Source organism: Heterodontus francisci, chromosome 12, assembly GCF_036365525.1.
Source record: "Heterodontus francisci isolate sHetFra1 chromosome 12, sHetFra1.hap1, whole genome shotgun sequence".
Classification (NCBI taxonomy): Eukaryota; Metazoa; Chordata; class Chondrichthyes; order Heterodontiformes; family Heterodontidae; genus Heterodontus; species Heterodontus francisci.
The window spans coordinates 107,599,182-107,622,944 of NC_090382.1; the positions used below are offsets into that span (position 1 = coordinate 107,599,182).

Here is a 23,763-nt window from a genome sequence, read left to right on the forward strand (position 1 = left end):
TTGACAATGTCTCCCCCTCCAGAGATCTGCGTTAATTAGGAGTAGGGAAGGTTCGGAATATCGGTCAATGCAACACTAGCACTGAGATAACTTTATGCAGACACCAGTTGCTATGGTAATCAGGAGTCCTGATCATGTCATTAAGGCTGCAGAAACACAGCAGCCTCTGAGATTGTTGCTTTCTGCCCTCTCAATGGGAGAGTGCATGACTGCATTTTAAACATACTCCTTCCTTAGAATCATACAGCACAGGAGGCCATCATGCTAGCTCTTTGAAGGAGTTATCCAATTAGCCCCACTCTTCTTGCTCATTCCCCATAGCCCTGCAAATTTTTCCTTTTCAAAAATTTATCCAATTCCCTTTTGAAAGTTTCTATTGAATCTGTTTCCACTGCCCTTTCAGGCAGCGCGTTCCAGATCACAACAAATCACTGTGTAAAAAAAAAATTCTCATCTCTCCTCTGGTTCCTTTGCCAGTTATCTTAAATCTGTGTCCTCTGGTTACTGAGCCTCCTGCCACAAGAAACAGTTTCTCCTATATACATTATTAAAATCTTTAATAATTTTTTGCACCTCTATTAAATCTTCTCTTAACCTTCTCTGCTCTAAGGAGAACAACCCCAGCTTCTCCAGTCTCTCCACATAACTGAAGTCCCTCATCCCCATTCTAGTAAATCTTCTCTGCACCTTCTCTCTAAAACCCTTGAAATCATTCCCAAAGTGTTGTGCACAGAATTGAACACAATAATCCAGTGGAGGCCTAACTAGTGGTTTTAAAGGTTTAGCATAACCTCCTCGCTCTCTGTTGCAAATAATTTTACTACACTTTTTTGTGTCTATCCCTTCGTGATGATGATGAGGCTTGCTGGGATACGATTCTGGAAGGAGAGCTTCCTGGCTCTACACGAGAAAATGCCCGCAGGATATTCATTGCAGTTGTTATGGAATTTCCATATATTTCTTGTTAAAACTTGGAATCTATATTTTTAAATTGAAGAGGCTGACCTTTGGGTGTTTTTTTGAAAGGAAGTTCAACAAAAATTTAAACAGTAAACAAGTTTTTAATGGAAAGCAGGTGACTTCAAGTAAACACCACATGGGGTTTGACTTCAGAGCTATTTTGTGTTGTGACAAGAGAGAATTTATGATTAGCATGAGAATTGCCTGGAAAAAAAATTTGGTTTCACTTTGACCTGTTAAAAGATGCTGGTTTTTGGACTAAAAGCAGGCAGTTGGAATCTGCATATGAGCCTGCCAGGAGATCAGAAGAAAAAACAGATAACTGTATTCTCTCTTTAAAGAATCCCTGCTATTGAAAAGCAAAAGTCTGTATGTAGTGGTACTCTTTGCCTCCTGCATTTTTAAGAAACACTGAATATTTGCAGAAACCTTGCATCTTCAAATGAACTTTGCATTGAATATGTAAGTATTGAAACCTCTGTTGCTGCACACCTGATGCGAAGCCTTCTGCAGTTGAATTTCTTTGAATACCTACTCAAACACATTGTTCATCAACCTCGCCTGGAAAAATTCCTAGCGGCAGCCAGCTATTCGACTTTGGGACACCTCGCCAGAACAAAGGACTTCCATCTCTTCTCTTCAGTATAAGTTATATTTTTAATTCCTTTGTAACAAAAATCCTTTTTTTCTCCTTAGTTAACCAGTTATTGCATGTATGTGCGTGTATGTGAGGGATAGGATAAAAAAACAGGGCTTTAATATTTCAATTATCGTATATATTTACTTCATCATTGATTAAGACTTGATTTATAATAAACAGTTAATTTTGTTGGTGTGCTTTATTCTGGGGACAAATAGTGTATCTAATTGGCTGTTTCAGTGAGTGGGAAAATTTATTGATCCTTTGTGACCTGTGGCGTTAATGGGACTGAATTAACAGTGAACTCCTCCCACCTTGGTCGTAACACAGTCAGGCCCAATCTTGTCTTCGGCTGATATGCACGCATCTGCGTTGTACAGCAGAGACTGGGGATGTAGGGGTTGTGACGGGAGCTGAAGCCCATCTCATTTTCCCTCACTGACTGGTACCAATTGTTGGGAGCCTCAGCTTAAGACTCAGGTGGCATCGTTCTCTCAGCGCAGGCCCGAAATAAAACTTGGGATCTTCTGACCTTGAATTTGATATGGGGAGCGGGCGGGAAAGTGGAGTTGAAGCCCAAGATCAGCCTTAATCATATTGAATGGAGGAGCAGGTTCAATGGGCCGTATGATCTACTCCGACTCCTTTCTTATCTTATGATTAGCTCTGCCACAAGCACAAGGGGCCAAATGGCTGCCTTCGATGCTGTATTAATCTATCATTCGATAGTTTAGTTCTGTATCACATGTATCACTCAGCAAGACAGCAGGGGAGTTGTATAAACTTAGGGAACATACAAAATGGATGAGCAGGAAAAGTCCAGCTGGCCGATTAAGCCAGCTGATGGCTGGACCATCGTGGCTGGACACTGCCTCTTCCCTCCTAGCCTTGTCATCTCCTGGGGGAAGCAACAAAAAAAAAACAATAAGGGAAAAAATACATTGGAAAATTGCTGTCCGATCCCCTCAGACAATCGAGAACAGTCCAGGAGATCACACTGACTACTTAACCTCGATATGAAGCGATCTCTCCCCCAGTCAGGAACTGGTCCAGATCCCTCTTGTAGGTGTGTCGAGAGTAAAAGAAACTTAAAACAAGCCTTTATGGAAAAAAAAAGTGTGATAATAGAGTGAAATAAAACTCACTGGAAAGAAGCCCAGAGAAACAAAAAGCTCAAAACAGCGAATTAAGTAAATGCTGCAGACATTTGCCTCAGTATTTTCTCTTTGCTCTAAAATGGACCTTTTCCATATTGATATATTTTGGTGCAAACAGTTCGATGTTTAATGCATGATTATCATTTTCAGTCAAGCACTCAGTGCTTAGTGGCCCTTGAAAAAAATGCAAAAGTTGCAAGAGGGCCTCAATTTAAGTAACTGCTTTGCTAACTGCTCAGTCTCCTTGCCTTTCCATTCCGTCTCCTACCCAAACAGAGTAGAATATCCCTATTCCGTGTATTCTGGCTTGTTACGGAAGGTCCTCATCAGGGAACTCCTCTTTGCGGACGATGCTGCATTAACATCTCACACTAAAGAGTGTCTGCAGAGACTCATCGACAGGTTTGCGGCTGCCTGCAACGAATTTGGCCCAACCATCAGCCTTAAGAAAATGAACATCATGGGACAGGACATCAGAAATGCTTCATCCATCAATATCGGCGACCACGCTCTGGATATGTTTCAAGAGTTCCCCCACCTAGGCTCAACTATCACCAGTAACCTGTCTCTCGATGCAGAAATCAACAAGCACATGGGAAAGGCTTCCACTGCTATGTCCAGATTGGCCAAGAGAGTGTAGGAAAATGGCGCACTGACACGGAACACAAAAGTCCGAGTGTATCAAGCCTGTGTCCTCAGTACCTTGCTCTATGGCAGCGAGGCCTGGACAACGTATGTCAGCCAAGAGCGACGTCTCAAATCATTCTATCTTCGCTGCCTCCGGAGAATCCTTGGCATCAGGTGGCAGGACCGTATCTGCAATGCAGAAGTCCTCGAGACGGCCAACATCCCCAGCATATACACCCTACTGAGACAGCGGCGCTTGAGATGGCTTGGCCATGTGAGCCGCATGGAAGATGGCAGGATCCCCAAGAATGCATCGTACAGCAAGCTCGTCACTGGTATCAGACCCACTGACCGTCCATGTCTCCGCCTTAAAGACGTCCTGTGACATTGACCACAAGTCATGAGAGTCAGTTGCCAGTGATCGCCAGAGCTGGCGGACAGCCATAAAGGCGGGGCTAAAGAGTGGCGAGTCGAAGAGACTTAGCTGTTGGCAGGAAAAAAGACAGAAGCGCAAGGAGAGAGCCAACTGTGTAACAGCCCGACAACCAATTTTATCTGCAGAGCCTGTGGAAGAGTCTGTCACTCTAGAATTGGCCTTTATAGCCACTCCAGGCACTGCTTCACAAACCACTGTCCACCTCCAGGCGCTTACCCATTGCCTCTCGAGACAAGGAGGCCAAAGAAGAAGAACCCACAGTATTCACAAAGACAGAATGCTGGTAATTCTCAGACTACCCAATGAGGTTAGAAAACTCCGCCTGTTGTCCGGGTTGTCGGAGAATCACCAGCGCCTTTGCTTGTGATGCATCGATTTGTGCTTATCTTATATGAGAGAAGGGACTCCCAGGGCCAGCTTGCATTCGACAATTTTAGGAAGACTTCAGATGTTGGAAATATGAAATAGAAACAGAAAATGCAGAGTAGAACCAAATCTCACAACTAAGGTCGGTGGAGTTGTGGATAGTGCCGAAGGATGTTGTAGGGTACAGAGGGACATAGATAGGCTGCAGAGCTGGGCTGAGAGATGGCAAATGGAGTTTAATATGGAAAAGTGCGAGGTGATTCACTTTGGAAGGAGTAACAGGAATGCAGAGTACTGGGCTAATGGGAAGATTCTTGGTAGTGTAGATGAACAGAGAGATCTTGGTGTCCAGGTACATAAATCCCTGAAGGTTGCTACCCAGGTTAATAGGGCTGTTAAGAAGGCATATGGTGTGTTAGCTTTTATTAGTAGGGGGATCGAGTTTCGGAGCCACGAGGTCATGCTGCAGCTGTACAAAACTCTGGTGAGACCGCACCTGGAGTATTGCGTGCAGTTCTGGTCACCGCATTATAGGAAGGATGTGGAAGCTTTGGAAAGGGTGCAGAGGAGATTTACTAGGATGTTGCCTGGTATGGAGGGAAGGTCTTACGAGGAAAGGCTGGGGGACTTGAGGTTGTTTTCGTTGGAGAGAAGGAGGAGGAGTGGTGACAATAGAGCCATATAAGATAATCAGAGGGTTAGATAGGGTGGATAGTGAGAGTCTTTTTCCTCGGATGGTGATGGCAAACACGAGGGGACATAGCTTTAAGTTGAGGGGTGATAGATATAGGACAGATGTCAGAGGTAGTTTCTTTACTCAGAGAGTAGTAAGGGCGTGGAACGCCCTGCCTGCAGCAGTAGTAGACTCACCAACTTTAAGGGCATTTAAGTGGTCATTGGATAGACATATGGATGAAAATGGAATAGTGTAGGTCAGATGGTTTCACAGGTCGGTGCAACATCGAGGGCCGAAGGGCCTGTACTGCGCTGTAATGTTCTAATTCTAATTCACAGAATTGGAGGCCATTGGGCCCATCATCTCTGTGCTGGTTCTTTGGACAATCTATCCAATTACTCCCACCAACACCTGCCCTCACCAATCTTTTGAAAGTTTCTCTTGAATCTGCTTCCATCAACCTTTTGGGCAGAGAAATCCAGATCACAACTCACTGCATAAAAGTTTTTTCATGTTGCCTCTGGTTCTTTTGTTGTGACTGAAAGCATTCTGATAGACCGCATAAGGGATCAAGGAAAGCATGAGACTCCTAAGAGGGAGGGGCAGACTTCAGTTAGAGTCATCAGAAATCAAGGCAGGGCTGATAGTCAGGACTTGGAAGCATCTGACTCTCCACAGTGAAGGGCTGGCACTCAGCCAGGGTCTCTTGAATTCCCCGATGCCCTGGCAACACTGCCCACTGCTGAACAGGTACAGGCACTCTTTGATACAGGAGATGATTACTCATTCACAGATCCTGTAATTATAAAAACTCAGTGGTCAGATTTGGGAAACCCGCTTTATCAGTTATCAGTAGGGGGATTTAGACAGTGAGGCGCGCATCCATTGTCTCTCGAGATAAGGAGGCCCAAAAGAAAAGAGACACAGCTGATTGACTTTAATGAAACTCCTGTTACTATTTATGGTTTTACGGCCACCCTGGAGGTGGGTTTAGTAACTGATTTGGTTTACCCTCTTATTATAGGACAGCCTGATATTAAATACTTCCTTAAGATCACTCCCAGGCCTGTCCTGATCACGGACCAGGATAACCGACAGAAATATATCCAGGCACAGATAGACCACACCTGTCTAGACGGGGGTGATTAGGGTGTTTTGGAACAGCTCCTCAACAAGTTCTACCCTTATCTACAGCATCATCCGAACCTATGTGGCAAGGTAGATATAGAACCTCACTCTCATGATGCAGGCTGGCACAAGTCCAGGAAACAGTGGCCTATTCAGGATTATAAAGGGAAATTAGATCTACTCGACACTATTAGGGATTTAGAGGAACACGGTGTCCTAATAAAAATGCCCCTCTAGAACGAATTCACCATTGTTTGGTGTCCCTAAACCTGATGGCAGGTGGAGATGAGTGGTCGATTACACATCCTTTAATAAAGTTTCAGTGCCAAACACTGCTCAGCAGCAGAATTCCACTGCCCTTGCTTCCAGCATAAAAAGAGAAAAATTTAAATCTTGTATTTATTGGGCTAACGGTTTTTGGTCGCACCCACTTAAAGAATCTGATTGGCGAAAAACTGTGATGACTGCCCCTGACAGCCTTCAACACTGTTGGACTAGATTACCCCAGGGATTTCAAAACAGTCACATTCATTTTTCTGCACATATTATCCATCTTTTAAAAGACCTGCCCAATGTTAACTCGTACGTGGATGACATTTATATTTCACATAATGATTTCCAGGAACACTTGCAGGCTGTTGATACAGGTTTATCCCAGCTCATTGCTGTTGGATACCTGATCAACATTAAAAAGAGTCAGTTCATTCGAGAGGAAGTAGATTTCTTCGGCCTCTGTATAACAGTGAATGGTAGGGGATTAACTCAGCCCTATATAGAGACATTCTAAAAGCGTCAAAGTACGGAAAGTCCTCATCAGGGAACTCCTCTTTGCTGACGATGCTGCTTTAACATCTCACACTGAAGAGTGCCTGCAGAGACTCATCGACAGGTTTGCGGCTGCCTGCAATGAATTTGGCCTAACCATCAGCCTCAAGAAAACGAACATCATGGGGCAGGACGTCAGAAATGCTCCATCCATCAATATTGGCGACCACGCTCTGGAGATGATTCAAGAGTTCACCTACCTAGGCTCAACTATCACCAGTAACCTGTCTCTAGATGCAGAAATCAACAAGCGCATGGGAAAGGCTTCCACTGCTATGTCCAGACTGGCCAAGAGAGTGTGGGAAAATGGCGCACTGACACGGAACACAAAAGTCCGAGTGTATCAAGCCTGTGTCCTCAGTACCTTGCTCTATGGCAGCGAGGCCTGGACAACGTATGTCAGCCAAGAGCGACGTCTCAATTCATTCCATCTTAGCTGCCTCCGGAGTATCCTTGGCATCAGGTGGCAGGACCGTATCTCAAACACAGAAGTCCTCGAGGCGGCCAACATCCCCAGCTTATACACACTACTGAGTCAGCGGCGCTTGAGATGGCTTGGCCATGTGAGCCGCATGGAAGATGACAGGATCCCCAAAGACACATTGTACAGCGAGCTCGCCACTGGTATCAGACCCACCGGCCGTCCATGTTTCCGCTTTAAAGACGTCTACAAACGCGACATGAAGTCCTGTGACATTGATCACAAGTCGTGGGAGTCAGTTGCCAGCGTTCGCCAGAGCTGGCGGGCAGCCATAAAGGCGGGGCTAAAATGTGGCGAGTCGAAGAGACTTAGCAGTTGGCAGGAAAAAAGACAGAAGCGCAAGGGGAGAGCCAACTGTGTAACAGCCCCGACAAACAAATTTTTCTGCAGCACCTGTGGAAGAGCCTGTCACTCTAGAATTGGCCTTTATAGCCACTCCAGGCGCTGCTCCACACACCACTGACCACCTCCAGGTGCTTAACCATTGTCTCTCGAGATAAGGAGGCCAAAGAAGAAGATATAGAGACACTAGACACAATTCAATATCCACAAACTTTGAAAAATCTGCAGGCAAGTTTAGGACTCCTGAACTTTGCTATATCTTTTACGCTGACTTTTGCTGAGCTCTCAGCACCTCTGTATGCTAGATTAGGCGAGATAGATGATTACTTGAAATTGCAACAACTGTGCCATGATGTACAGAAGGCTATAGATCTGGAACAAAGGGACTTGCAGATCCCACTTAATCTTCATGTTGAGACATCTCCTACAGTAGCAGTTGTACCTTTTTTACAATGAAAATCGAATGGTGCCAGTTCAGTTTCATTCTTATGATTTTTCCAATGTTGAAAGACGGTGCAATAAAAAGGAGAGTCATGACGATGATAGTTCAGTGCCTCATTAAAGCATTGCCCCTTCAAGGGATACACCCCATTACAATTTATACTGAGGCACCAGATTTGAGATCAGTTTTGCAAACGGCCTCTGATGAGAGAACAGCCACTCAAATCCGATATGACAAGTGGGCCTCCTTTTTGAATGATCCTACATTCATTTTTAAATTTCTATCCTCAGACATGGACTTAGAACACCTCCCAATTGTGGAAGGTGCTGCTACTGAGGAGCGAGTTAAACAAGTACGTCTGAAACCACTTACAGATTATCACCAAGTTATTTACTGTGATGGATCATCAATGATGATTAAAAAAGGGACAGCCCGACAATCCTCAGCTGGGATGGGGATAGTAATAGGTGCGTTTCGGGATCCTTATTCTTTGTATCCAGAAGAATTCATGTCCATACCCGTTGGCCAACGAACAGCACAGTATGCTGAAGCTGCAGCATTACGGTATGCTTTCGAAAAGGCAGACCCTATTAAGCCCACATTAATTTGTACAGATAGTGACTATTGTAAATGGGCTTACAAATAAGACCTTGTGTTCTGGGAGCAAACATGCTTTACCAATTGTAAAGGTAAACCCATAAAACACAAATCATTATGGGAAGATATTCTCCATTAATGAAACGAGAAATGTAATTGTCAGGTAATTCATGTACCAGGGCATATCACTGGTTCAGTACATTTAAAGGGCAACAGTCTTGCAGATGGACAGGCAAAACATTCTGTCTGCATGACACCCCCTCGAGAGGGGCCCATCATAGTTAATGTAATCACTAGGGCAGAACAGGCAGCTAATCAGGATGAGGAACTGATTCAGCTATTAGACCCAACGAAAGAGAATCCAAAAGAATATCCAACAAAGTTGGAGACCCCCGACTGGTATTGTGTTGGTTAAGTTGCCCAAGGGTGTCCGGGAGGTACCCCCGAGTCATAAACGGGAACAGCTTGTAAAAGAAGCTCACGAGGGTATAGGTCAGGCACATAGTGGTGCCTGAACAACATTGTGCAAATTGACTCCTTTATATTGGTGGTCAGGAATGCTTAAAGCCTGTAAAACATACGTGGCAAATTGTGAGCCATGTAATTTAGTCAACAAATCTTCACATTAAACCGCCACTGTTGGCTCCTGTGAAGCCTAATAAATCAATGGAGAAATCTTTTGTTGATTTCATTGGACCACTTGCCCCATCAATGGGGTATAAACATGTTCTCATTTGTGTTGATGGCTGCACTTCTTTCTACTGGCTGGTTCCCCACAAAACCTGCTTCGGAAACCGCACTTGTCAATGCTATTACTGACATTATTACTGTCGTTGCTGCACCCAAAATCCTACACTCTCATCAAGGCGGAGCCTTTGTTTCCAAGTTTTTCAAAGACTATTGTGTCCAAAGGGGGATTGGGTTAGAGCACAGCACACCACGTCATCCGCAGTCAGCGGGACTGGCGGAACGTAAAAACCAGGAAGTAAAAAAGCTATTGACCAAACTGTTGAGAATCCGCCATCATTCCGGAGGTATAGTTATCACTAAATAATGTGCCCATGTGTGCATCAGGGACAGAGTTCATTCGAACACCGTATTATCTAATGTATGGTGTTGAAATGCATACACCACTTACTCACGGTTCTTTTATTGCCTCTATGCTTTTTGACTCCTTGACCCAACAGCAACAATTAGATTTTGAAACAAGAAATAACAGATCAAATTCATGAAATTGATCAGAGGATCAGAGAGAAGAATAGACAAAAACAGGTGACTAACAAAGCTTGGCAACCTGTAACTGGGGAGTGGGTTCAGGAGAGAAAGTTTGAACAGAAACCTGGTTTGAGACCTAAGTGGAAGAAACCTGTTCAAATACATTCTGTTATTAATGAAAGAACTGTCAAAATATTGGCTAACCAGCCGAATGGCAAGCAATCTTTTAAAATTGTCTCTGTAGACAACCTAAAGAGGTGTTCTGAAGGGTACAGGAATGGAGGAACAGTACAAGATGTAGTCGTACACTGTCATTCAGAAACTAACCTGGAGGATGGCATCGGAAACGGCGCTGATCAAACTACAACCAACTGCGTCAATAACTGTTCCTCCCTCACACAAGACCTCACAGCGCCTCAGAGGTTGGTTTCACTGGGAACCACACCCAATGCAACAAGCAATAATCAAGTTACAACAGCAGAAGATGGAAACACTGCGGGAAAGGAACAAAGCATCGGAGACTCCAGCGATGGGACTTGCTCTCACGTGGAGAAAGGATTAAGTAAATTACATTTACTGGTAAATTCTTTGCTAAAGGTCTTCCGGATGCAAGCAGTACATGTGACATGCCAGAGATGTCTTACTACTTGATCACCTCATACTATGTGATTTTCTGCAGAGAAGCAGAAATCAAACATTTTACTGCATTTGACCCGAGTGACATTTGGAGGGGAGATAATGCATGTGATGGTCCCATTCATCATAATATTGGAAGATTGCGATGACACAAAGGAAAACAGGGCGGAAAGACTCTTCTTTGTATCGCCAAGTTAGCGTCTGATGGAACGTACACCTGTTGTAAAGATAATCAAGTTCCGAATAACACTTCTATCCAGGAAACATCAGAATTCCCTGATGGTCAGCTCTATTCACTTTATTCCTGGACGTTGGCTGGAATGTGACGAAAAATAGACTAAAGCACATTTTAGTTTATGCCAACAGGGCTTTATCGATTCAAGATCGAGCGGCAGCTACGGAACCTTACTTCTCTACGAACACACCCTCTGAGGATGTTACTTGCTGTGTTCACACTTTCCTACATATTAAATCCTCTAGATCTAGAAATTCCTATGCTCCTCGTGTTATTTTTACTCCTGTTAAACTTAGTAAGCTTAGTACTGTACTTAGCCAGTTACAGGGCATTGGTTTGATTCTTACCTATACCGATTATTTCGTTCAGGAAACTATTAAAGGGGCACAACACTTGCAGTCGCAGGTTAAATTGACTAATATTTGGCAAGCTCTAGATTGGATACAGGCTATTGGTCAAGGGGTTGTACAGGCAATGCCGGGGTTAACTTCTGCTGCTAAATCTGCCATTGAATGGCTTACTGATGCTGTCACAGGAGTGTTTGGATGTACTTTTGGTATATTCTCATATCTCGTTCCAGTGCTCACTGTAATAGAGATTGTTATTTTCATTCTAGTTCTTTAGTGATTTTTTTTTCTTTCTCCTCCTTTTCAAATGATGCTCAGTGCTGTAGGCTTTGCAGTTTTTTTTCTTTTTTTCTCTTTTGCTGCTATAAGTTTTTTTTAGCTCTGCCAATAGAATCTTGGACCCGTGCTGAGCGGCCTTATTGTCCATCTCATCGAAGACGTGACTACCTCGCTTCATCAGACTTCTCCACTTCATCACATGGTTTCAGCGATTGATCATTGATGTTCAACATGTCGAGATACAATCATCTCATTAAACATTTTGTGAACTCAGATCACCGACACATCACAAAGTATTATTCTGAACTTCGTGATAAAATTAAAAGAGTAATTTTTGGAAAATTTAGATGATCTATAGAGCGATACAGCACTGAAACAGGCCCTTTGGCCCACATCAACCACCCATTTATACTAGTCCTACAGTAATCCCATTTTTCCCTCTCATATCCCCACAATTCTCCTACCTACACTAGGGACAATTTTTTTTTTATTACAATGGCCAATTTACCTATCAACCCACAAGTCTTTGGCATGCAGGAGGAAACCCTCCCAGGTCACAGGGACAAATTGCAAACTCTGCACAGGCAGTACCCAGAACTGAACCTGGGTTGCTGGAGTTGTGAGGCTAACCACTGCACCACTGTGCCACATTGTACCAATATGACTAAGATTGTTGTGGATGTAGTCTTTTGTATTATTGCACTGCTTTTAAAAAAAGGTTGTAACACTTTATTGCATGTTTAAATTTTAGACATTACTTAGTTAAAACAACCTATCTTCGCTGTTTGCCTTTATACTGGTTTGCAGGGGGCGGGGCGGTGAGATGTGATGAAACATAGGTATAATAGGCTTAATTAGGTAGAGTTTAGATATAATTAATACATTATACCTTTTCGAATTAAAGATTGAATAAATGTTCAGTTTTCAAGACTCACTGAAATTCCCCTTTAAGGGTAAAGTTAAATCCATTCCAACGTCTTCCAAGATCTCTGCTACAATAGAATGCTACATGACACACATTGAAACATCCTGTGTGAAGTGTATACTGATGGCTATAAACTTAATTAGTTGATAGTGTTAGCGATATAGACAGACTGACTCAAAAGGATGATACAAGGTACCATAAAAAGACAATTACAGATAATAAATAACAAAATGAAATGATACTTACAAAAACAGATACCAAGTAAACCCAATTACAAACATTTTGACCAGATAAACGCTCACAACTTCAAGAAAAGGAAATTTCCAGCAAATACATTAAGTAGGGATGGCAGCTAATGATAATAACTGTGTAACAGCCCCGACAACCAATTTTATCTGCAGCGCCTTGTGCAAGAGTCTGTCACTCTAGAATTGGCCTTTATAGCCATTCCAGGTGCTGCTTCACAAACCACTGACCACTTCCAGGCACTTACCCATTGTCTCTCGAGACAAGGAGGCCAAAGAGATATATGGATCTCAAAAGCAAGAAAAACACACACAGAAAGGTAACACCTACATTCTAAAGGATGAGATGAAAGATTAGAAACAGTATAAACATAAGAGTTTTGAATCAAAAAACCAGAAGTATTGAATTCTTCTCAACCTATGGTACTCGGGGAATTTAAGGTAAAAGTTTACTTTAAATTTTGATGGATATTATAAGATATTTTGCTGTAACATTGTCAAGGTTAAATGTTCGGATTCCATTTTAGAAATAAAATTATGTTTTACATCTCTTAATTTTTGATATATATATGTTATAGGAAGGATGTGGAAGCTTTAGAGAGGGTGCAGAGGAGATTTACCAGGATGCTGCCTGGACTGGAGGGCATGTCTTATGAGAAAAGGTTGAGGGAGCTAGGGCTTTTCTCATTGGAGCGAAGAAGGATGAGAGGTGACTTGATATAGGTGTACAAGATGATGAGAGGCATAGATAGAGTGGATAGCAGAGACTTTTTCCCAGGGCGGAAAGGGCTATCATCAGGGGGCATAATTTTAAGGTGATTGGAGGAAGGTTTCGGGGAGATGTCAGAGGTAGGTTCTTTACACAGAGTGTAGTGGGTGCGTGGAATGAGCTGCCAGCGATGGTAGTAGAAGCAGATACATTAGGGACATTTAAGCGACTCTTGGATCGGTACATGGATGATAGTAGAATGAAGGGTAGGTAGGTAGTTTGATCTTAGAGTAGGTTAAAGGGTCGGCACAACATCGTGGGCCGAAGGGCCTGTACTGTGCTGTACTGTTCTATGTTCTATATACTATAGCCACTTTAAGTGTATTGCATGTTCAACTCTTTAATAAATATATAAAAGTTAATAAATTGTCTCATGCAGCATTCTGTATACAACTACAAGAACCCCCTCTCTGTGTCTCCTTAAGTGGGGAGATACTTATTGAAGAGAGTTTCCCAGACCCTTAAAATATCTGGGATATTTATAACTTAGCTATAATTATTAAAAATTGGGCTATCTGAAAGATAGTAATATTCTCTGTTAGTTTGCTTTCTTTGAGGGAAGATTAGTTCAGGTGTCAGACCCAAACAAGTGTCTGTGGAATCTGTCTGGTCTGAACTTAATTAAGGGAGACTAATAGGGGTGTTTGCTTGATTTGGTTTAGTGCCTATTAAGGGGTTAAAGTCATAAATCACTTCAATTCAGCCCTGCTCTGCCATTCAACAGGATCATGGCTGATCTTCTACCTCATTTCCACCTTCCCGCACTATCCCTAAGTCCCTTAATTCCCTTAGGACCCAAACATCTGTCAACCTCTGTCTTGAATATACTCAATGATTGAGCATCTTCAGGTCTCTGGGGTAGAGAATTCCAAAGGCTCGTAACCCTTTGAGTGAAGAAATGTCTCTTCATCTCAATCCTAAATAATTGACCCCTTATCCCAAGACTGCGCCCCCGTGTTCTAGCTTTCCCAGCCAAGGGAAACATTTTCTCAGCATCTACCCTGTCAAGCCCCTTAAGAATGTTCTATGTTTCAATTGGATCATCTCTCATTCTTCTAAAGAGTGACAAAGCTGACTTGCTGCTTGCAATGGCACAGATCCATCAGTGTTGTCAAAGGATCTTCATACAATTCCAGTGTCTGTGTTTGTTGCTGAAGAAAAGGTTACATTGCAGCATTACAGTGCTTGCCTGCACAGCGTCCATGTGGCTTAGTGGCAGGAACTCTCACCTCTATATCAACAGGTTGTGGATTCTAAGCCTCAAGCACAAAATCTGGGCCAGCATTGCAGTACTGAGGGAGTGCTGAACTGTCAAAGGTGTGTCTGACAGATGAGATGCTAAACTGAGGCCCTGTCTGACCCCTCAGGTGGGTGTAAAGGATCCTTTGGCATTATTTTTTTAAAATTCATTTGTGGGATGTGGGCGTCGCTGGCCAGGCCAGCATTTATTGCCCATCCCTAACTGCCCTTGAGAAGGTGATGGTGAGCTACCTGGGGAGTCATTTCGAAGATGTGATTGGACTCGAGAGGGGACAGATATTTATATTGCCAGGCATGGAGATTTTTGGCTATGAGGAAAGATTGGATAGACTGGGTTATTTTCTTTGGAACAAAGGGGGCTGAGAGGAGATTTAATTGAAGTGTATAAAATTAGGAGGAGCCTCAATAGAGTGGATAGGAAGGAACTATTTCCCGTAGCAGAGAGGTCAGTTACCACGCAGCATAGATTTAAAATAATTGGTAGAAGGATTTGAGGGAAGTTGAGGAGAAATGTTTTTCACCCAGAGGGTGGTGGAGATCTGTAACTCACTGCCTGAAAGGCTGGTAGAAGCAGAAACCCTCATCACATTTAAAAAATACTTAAGATATGCACTTGAAGTACAGTAACCTACAAGGCTACGGACCAAGAGCTGAAAAGTGGAATTAGGCTGGATAATTCCTTTACGGCGGGCACAGACATGATGGGCCGAATGACCTCCTACTGTACATCATAAACTTTCAATGTTTCTAAGAGCAGGGGAGATCTCCCCGGTGCCTGGTCCAATATTTATCCTCCAAGCAATATCACTAAAACAGATTATCACATTGCTGTTTGTGGGAGCTTGCTGTGTGCAAATTGGTTGCTGTGTTTCCTACTTTACAACAGTGACTACATTGGCTGTAAAGTGCGTTGGGACGCCATAAGGTCATAAAAGGCACTATAGAAATGTAAGGTCTTTCTTTCTTTTACACAGACTATTAGCTTAATTTGTGGCCTTCATTGCTATGCAAAGAGGACAGAGTGTAGGTCCAGACTCTGGTAACATGGAGGCTGTAAAAAACCTCCCTACACAAAGGACAAAGATCTTTCAGAAGGTTAAGTCTTTATCTACATTGCCTCCATTTTACAACTTGATGTGACAACAGGAAATGCAATACTGACAATTTTCCAAAAACATTTTTATATATTTATATATAAAACACTTTCCAAGATTGGTGAGTGGCGGCATGAATGAGAGAACACAAATTCCAAGTTAATTGCACAATTTAACAAAACCGAACCACGACTGTTTGTATTCATACAGTTGTCACTTGGTCAGTGTGCTTTATAAACCATGTATGAGGAGGTCCAGGGCTCGACTAGTCAGAACCAGACCAGACCAGGCAAACTAAAAATGCACTCAGGAAATGTACACTATTAACAAAGGATACAAAAAATCCCCTAATTCCTGTGATTTCTTCTTTATATTCCAAAACCCCCTGACTCTTTGCTTTGCGGGTTTTAAAATATGACATGTCTGACAAAAGCCACGCTGAGCAAGCGAATTCATTTGTTCTTTTGCATCTATGCACTGCCTGCGGTTTAATGTCCGAGGACGCAGTGTACAGCAACATCACAGGTGCAGGACTTGCCGTGACAGTGGGGTGGTAAGGTGCCCATTTGCTGGGCACGTGCTTCTGCCAGCTGCAGGCCAGGGTTCCAGGCATTTTCCTTGCTGGTTTTCCTGTGTCCAACGTCCAGTGTGAACTGACCGCCTCCACCATTCCCCCCACACACCCCCCCCCCCACCAACCCAATGAATACAAAAACTAGCACTGTCCAATTTGCCTGGCATTCCACTGTGGCTTTTGGTTGAGCAAAGAATGAATTAAAACCATGTGGAGGGGAACTCAAATACAACTCAAACCAAGGCATGTTTCGAGCCTTGATAATAAGAGGCGAGATCTTTAAGGCTCCCAGATACATGATTGTGAGTTGGAATCTCACAGCATTTGGACTTTTCCTTATTGGGGCAAGTCTCGCTCTTTGACATGGCTAGGAGAGCGGGGGGGGGGCGCGGTTAATTATCCCTTGCAACGCCGTCTCAGTCACTTGCTGTTAAAAGTGTGGAGAGGCAGCCCTGCCTGTTTCCCCCTCCTGGCTGCAAAGGGGAATGGATGAAAGAAATGAAAAAAGAAAACTTTAAAAAAGAAAAACCACAGCGCAGTGACCTAAATGGAAACTGAATGGTTCCAAGAGGAGTCCAAGGCAAGGCCATTGCTCCAAAAGGAATCACTCCCCATGTTGGTAACGTATAGCTTGTGGTCACCACAAGGGCAAGGCAAGAAGGCAAGCCTCCACAAACTATCACAGTCAGTATAGGGATTGAACCCATGCTGTTGGCATCTTTCTCCAGCATACCCTTAGCTATTTAGCCAACTGAGTTAACCAACACAACTTGCAGTAAGCTAGTGTAAACCAAGACATTAAATCAAGTGCACAAGATTGTAAATCAAAGTGTTCTGTATATGTGGAACCGAAACACAGTCTAAACTCCAGTTACACAGCTTCAGAGTTCAATGGTAAGCGTTAACCTTACAGTTGGTGAGTAAATTATAGGGTATTTAAATTTACAGATTTAAACACTTTAAGTTAATAAATTACTGTGATAATGGCTTTCTAAAAGTTCAAACAGATGTAAACTTCACATTTCATTTGATGCTCAATGCTGGAAGGTTTGTGTTATATTTTATACAGAGAACCAATCACAGAAGAGAAGTGGTGATAGGGGTCCCGCCTTTTCAAACACAGCTGACTGTCACTGGGGAGAAAAGGGAGGCAGACAGCGGTATTTATTGCCAAGAAGCAACTGAAAGTTTCGATCTGAAACATTGGTTTCCAATCATTAAAAAGGAAAGTGCAAAAGGAGGATCCATTTCTGCAGCTTATCCTTAGACACAACCCTCTGACAATCAGCTTGTTCTTTTGAGTTGTGCGAAATTCGACAGCAAAACCTCCATCATCTGCGCCCCAAATATCCGTACTCCCAGTGACCCACCTGAGTTTTCGCAGGATAAAGCCTTGTCGCTATGCATAACTCTCTCATCCCAATCTTCCGTCTGACACAAAGTAACCTCACAGCCCAAGGGTGGTTCAACCCAGTTTCCGTCACTTTATTCTTATGCTGAGGATGTTGCTGCGTCCATGACCAAGGATTGTCTGCCCACCATTATACTGATTTTTAAAAGTTCTTTCATGGGATGTGGGCATCACTGACAAGGCCAACCTTTCTCACCCATCCCTAATTGCCATTGATAAGGGAGTGGCTTGCGAGGACAATTCAGAGGGCAAGTAGGAGTCAGCTACATTGCTGTGGGTCTGGAGTCACATGTAGGCCAGACCAGATAAGAATGGCAGATTTCCTAAAGGACACTAATGAACCAGAAGGGCTTTTATGGCAATTGATGATAGTTTCATGGCACCATTACTGAGACTAGCTTTCAATCTGTCTGAATGATGGTGCAGCTCGACAGGCTGAATAGTCTACTCCTGCTCCTATTTCCTATGATTCCAGATTTTTATTTCAGTAATTAATTGTATTTATTAACGAATTGAATTCCACCAGCTGCCATGGTGGGGTTTGAACCTGTCCACACAGGGTATTAGCCTGGGCCTCTGGATTACTAGTTCAATTACTAGCTACAACAACACTTCCCCTGATAATGGAGGTTCAATAGTCCTTTAAAAGACCGAATGGAGCTTGTTTGGCTCCTAAAACAACATCAGCCAAAGACACTGAAAATCCTTTCACCCAAGGTCAAAGGAGCCATGGTTGGCATTGGCACACACAATACTCCCAAAAGTACTTCCCCACTGGAGTCTGTTTGATCCCAACTTAGAAGCCTCTATATTAAATATTTTGTAGGGCTTCATTGACTTAAGTTAGAATAATTGAAAAGCTGTATAAAATGAACTGCCCGTCTGTCTTCAATATTATGTGAAACTTCTCGCACAATGCTTCATGAACTTGGAGATTATTCCTGAAAAGAGAGACATATCGCCGATGTTTTTCTTCTTGCACTCATCAGGACAAAGGCAAGAATGCCAAATTTCAAACGATCACAACAATTTATACTACAGGAGAAAAGGGTGCTAATTGGTTGGCAAGATGACTCTGATTGGCCGAGGCGTTGCCATGAAGAAAGTAATAGGAAACTATAGGCTCCCCAAGCTTCCGGGTAATTCAAAAAAGACGCAAGACTTGAACGTATTCCCTTTGTTTGCAGGGAACGGGTCCCTGCATATGAATGTATGTCACTTCTACCAAGCGTAAATGAGCCACGTTAAGAGCTCGACTGATTTATCTTTAATTGGTTATTAGTTAGCTATTAACACACTCAGGATCGTTCAGCAAGTGCTGCCCAATCACAGAATCACATCTAATAGTAGCTGTTTTGTTTTGGGTTTTGCAAGCTGGTTGAGTACGGTCAGTACTCTGCCTATTATGAACAGCTGAAGGAACATGTTGTTCAATCAGCCTACGGCGATTCCTGGCTATGTTTTCATCCTGTGCAATGGCTAAAATACACTTGTGTTTGAATAAGACAAAGTGTTAGAAAAAGACAAGTAAGTATTTCCAAACCAACGCATTGCAATGCCACAGTCTGAACACCAGGGAGATGTTGAAGCTTAGCAGTAAAATAGTAAAACGCATCTTTTTTTTGCTAGAACTCTTTAAACATGGCATAATTACATTAAATACATCACACACCATCCATCAATAGACTTAAAATTTGGGGAACATAATTGTATTCATAGTAATTGAACAGCAGCAATGCCCTCTGTCTGCCATATGGACACTTGTCTTGAACTATTTGTAACCATCTGTAAACCAGTTTGTGTGGAAAAGTAAGAGTATAAATTTAATCTGGAGGGAGGGGATGGAATTCTGCTACTTAGGCTTTAGCTGCAAAGTGTTATTAGTGGGATTAAAGAAATAGTGGTCATTTTCAATTGTTTTTACACACGTCTGATCCTACTGTTCACAAATGGCCTTATTTGACAGCCTTTGACAGAAGGAGTCGTCGTCTAATGGAGTTCACCTGGCTGCCAGCTTTGCTCAGCATCGAACTGTTGTGCGGACTCTGTGTTTAGAGACTTAAAAGAAACCCTTGCTGAAGAAAAGGCAGTAAACTCTTCAATACAGAGGCCCTTTAGGGCACCAATAAATCTTAAGGCGATATCTTTCGGAGCCAATTGTTGCAGTGTAGGGGAAAGAGAGGAGTTCTTGCTGAGGACCTCCCTTATTAGAAATTCCAACATACTCTTCATTGTGACCGTTCTGAGGAAGAGTTCCACTCTTATGTTCTGGAAAATCAGAGACTGACCTCTCTTGAGAGCCAATCGAAACTGAATAACGGTCCTGTACAGCAACACTTCAGGAGAAGTAAGTGTAGATCTTGACTGAACTCCAGAAATACCTTGAGGAACCAATTATTGCTTACAGACTTCAATCCCTTCAGGTCCTCCTGGAGAAGCTACCAGAGCACAGAGATGGAAATATACAATGATCTTCACAAGCTTCCAGTCATCACTTAAATAATAAGCACAGGCTTCCCCACTGGGCTAATAAACCATCAGCAATGTTGAATGATCATCCCTGGAGACCCAATCAGTATTCTGAAGGAATAGGAATAGACCAGGCCCTTAACAAATGAATGATGATGAGACTGAAATGTTGGCTTGATCTCCGAGGAGAACTGTTTGAAGTACTGATGCACAAGTTCACCCTTTGTTGCGTGTCGGATAGCTACCTGTTATTCTGGAGCTCTTCTCTCAGCCATGTGGGCAGGGTCTGCCCCAGTTTATATAGGAGCTTCGAAAGCTCTATGTTGGAATCCCTATAATATTCTCTCAAAAAAGCTCTCGACTGTGGAGGGAAAAAGAAAGCACAGTGACTGTTACCATCATAAATATTTAGAAATGCAATTTAATAAAATATTAAATGGAAGCCAGTACTGTGCTAGTAAACCTGACAGTGTGGCTGTCACTTGCATAACAATAGAATGGCAAATAAAAACAACCCCATTGAGACTACTAGATAGTATGGCAGCCCAGCCAATAACTGACAAATGAAACCCATAAGTTCTGGAAAAAGTCAGTCTTGCCGTTCCAACTCAACGCCTCCTGCCTGACTGGCCGCAGCAACCCTGACCCCACTCACCTGTCCCGTAGTCTCCAATTTCGTCTCCTCTTCAGGCCTGCCGCAGTAGTGACACTGACTACCGCTGAGGGGAAAAAGGAGGGCCGAGGCGAGGTCTCCCCCAGCTTTCCAGCCCACCGCCGGGACCCCGCTGCCGGAATAAAATCCGGGCACGGTGTCTGAGCCCGACACTCGCGCGCACAGTTTCCAGCCGGAATCGCTGGACACAAGCGAGAAAGGGAAGCCTGGCTTTATTCTTTTTTAGTTCGGGGATGGTGGGGTCAATTATTGACCTCCCACACAGGATCACACTCTGAAGCAAACATAACGAATTTTAATTGCAATTCGAACGTTCATTCAGGTTTTTTGATCACTGTGTTGTGGTGTGAATTACACTGAAGTGTAATGGCTGTTATTATGTAGGCAAATATGCCAGCCATTTTAAGCAGTAAAAATCTAAGAGCAGAAATGATATGAGTAAACAATTATCTGTTGTTTGAGTGAGGAATGCTGGTGAAAGTACTGGGCAAACCCCCTGTTCTTCTTTAAATACTGTCCTGGGATTTTTATATCTGCCCAACTCAGTACAACATGATTATATTAACATCTCATCTAAACGAAATCACCTGTAACACTCCCTCAGTACTTGGCTGCACTATCAACATCGATCATGCTCAAGTCTCAGGGTGGGACTTGAACCCACACCTTCTTGCATTTCATGACTGTAAATAAGCCTCAAAGGCACAGTTGAATTGTGAGTGGCCATCATTTTGAATACACAGACCCCTCGCACACTGAACAGAACATGCAGAGAGTGTGAAGTCACAAAGTTAGGATTTCGGACTGGACAAAGCAGTAAAGGAAGGACATGTTTGATCACCAAAACTCAACTGAAATGACCCTGGCTGAATTCTCAGCACCCAAAATGTTGGAGACCTGCTTGTCCGAACCTTTAATAGACAAAGAAAATCCTCCCGCCCCATCTCAAATTCAATCTAGAAACAGCCTGTAGATTCCCGCCTGGTTCATAATACACAGCACTTGGTTCATATTTTAATACAGTACATTGGGAGCATTGAGTACATACATCGGAGTCCATCTCTGGGTACTTCCGGCCTTTGCTTTTCCCCAGGCACTTTGCTTTATTGCCATCCAACAGCTGACACCAGAACCCTTTCTTCGGATCAAATCTGAAATTCAAAAAATAATGTTTCCCCCATTATTCATTCTCGACATATGAGCTTTGCTGGCAAGGCTGGTGTTTCAAGGTCACGGACCTGAAACATTAACTCTGTTTCTCTCTTCACAGATGCTGTCAGACCTGCTGAGTATTTCCATCACTGTCTGTTTTTATTTACCACCCTTCCCCAGTTTCCCTGTCAATTGTCTTGCTCGGCCACAGCCGAGGGCCGTTAAGAGTCAACCACATTGGTGTGGGACTGGAGTCAGATATAGGCCCAGACCAGGTAAGGACGGCAGGTTTCCTTCCCCAAAGGGGCATTGGTGAACCAGTTGGGTTTTTAACAACAATCCGACAGCTTCATGGTCATTTTTACTGGCACCAGGACACTTCCTGATATCCTTTTTAAACAATTCCGATTTTCAAACTGACATACCGAAACTTGTTGCAGTGTTTGGTCATGAGAACAAGCCTCACTAGAGTGTTTATTTATGCATGAGACATGAGGCTGATCCGAATCTTTGAGGACAGTGTGAGGAAGGACTGGGTCTTCTTCTTTGCGGGAAAACCTCCGCCCACTGCCCTGATCACATTCCATTCCCCCGACTCGGTGGGGTTTATTTATGTGGGCTAGGCTTTAGTGGATTCCTGCCATGAAACACAAGTTCGCTGCTTCCAGGACACAAAACCCCCACGTACTGCAGCAGGACAGCTCCCACACTTCTGGAAGAGTGGTTTAAGCCATGACTTAAAGGTGACAGAACAACCCTGAGGAGGATTCCTAGATTCATTAGACATCTGCCAACACTGAGGCCTAAAAAAGGTAAAGCACATTGGTCGAAATGGAGGAATATGGGATCCTTGCCTCGATAAGGCCCCTCTCCCTCCATGAAAGAGGAATTTGGGTCTTTACCACCTGTATTCCAGTCTTACCATCACAGATTAATGAGGATCACGTCACACCTCCTGTTAGCAGAATGGGAGCTTCTCCGAGGAGATTCCCAGCCAATGTGCTAGTTAGAAATTTTTTTAAAGAGATACAGCACTGAAACAGGCCCTTCGTCCCACCGAGTCTGTGCCAACCATCAACCCCTTTATACTAATCCTACATTAATCTCATATTCCTACCATATCCCCACCTTCCCCGACATATACTAGGGGCAATTTATATTGGCCAATTTACCTATCAACCTGCAAATCTTTGGCTGTGGGAAGAAACTGGAGCACCCGTCAAAAACCCACGCAGTTACAGGGAGAACTTGCAAACTCTGCACAGGCAGTACCTAGAATCGAACCTGGGTTCCTAGAGCTGTGAGGCTGCAGTGCTAACCACTGTGCCGCCCTAAAGTTATATAGGAGCTTCAAAATATTTCTTGCAAATCAGGAATTTATTTCCAGTGAATTGTTCTGTGAAAATGTGGCCTATTTCTACAGCTGTTCCTGAAATCCACTGCTTCCCATGATCTAACCTTGGGTATACTACTGTCATTGCCTGTCACGGTTTATTTGGTGAGTGTATTCGTGGACAACACTAAGACAGACCAGAAGGGGGAGATATTGGACAGTTTATACTTGCTGATGATTGTGTGAGAACTGCTTTATAATCATTCACAGCACGCATTTACACAGAGTCTTCGACATAGCAAAATGCTTAAGGTGTTTCTCAAGGTAAATGTGTAGGATGTGATTTCTCTTCTTCAAATCTACTGTCGTCACCCCTCTCCTCAAAAAATAGCTTTAACTCCACTGTCCTTGCAAACTACTGCCCCATCTTCAACCTCCCTTTCCTCTCCAAAGTCCTTGAATGTGTTGT

The 23,763-nt window shown here is 43.3% G+C and overlaps 1 protein-coding gene across 7 annotated transcripts in view; it reads right to left on the reverse strand.

Moving 5' to 3' along the window:
- Positions 1 to 15,674: 15,674 nt before the first annotated feature.
- The window catches only part of ndst1b (N-deacetylase/N-sulfotransferase (heparan glucosaminyl) 1b), a 301,326-nt gene continuing 293,237 nt past the window's right edge, over positions 15,675 to 23,763 (reverse strand). For all 7 annotated transcript variants that reach the window (XM_068044050.1, XM_068044049.1, XM_068044048.1 and 4 more), the window contains 2 exons: positions 21,858 to 21,960; positions 15,675 to 20,497 (listed from right to left, as the gene is read on the reverse strand). In XM_068044050.1, coding sequence (XP_067900151.1) covers positions 20,378 to 20,497; positions 21,858 to 21,960 — 223 coding nt within the window. In that variant the 3' untranslated portion in view covers positions 15,675 to 20,377. The remainder of the gene's footprint in view (positions 20,498 to 21,857; positions 21,961 to 23,763) is intronic.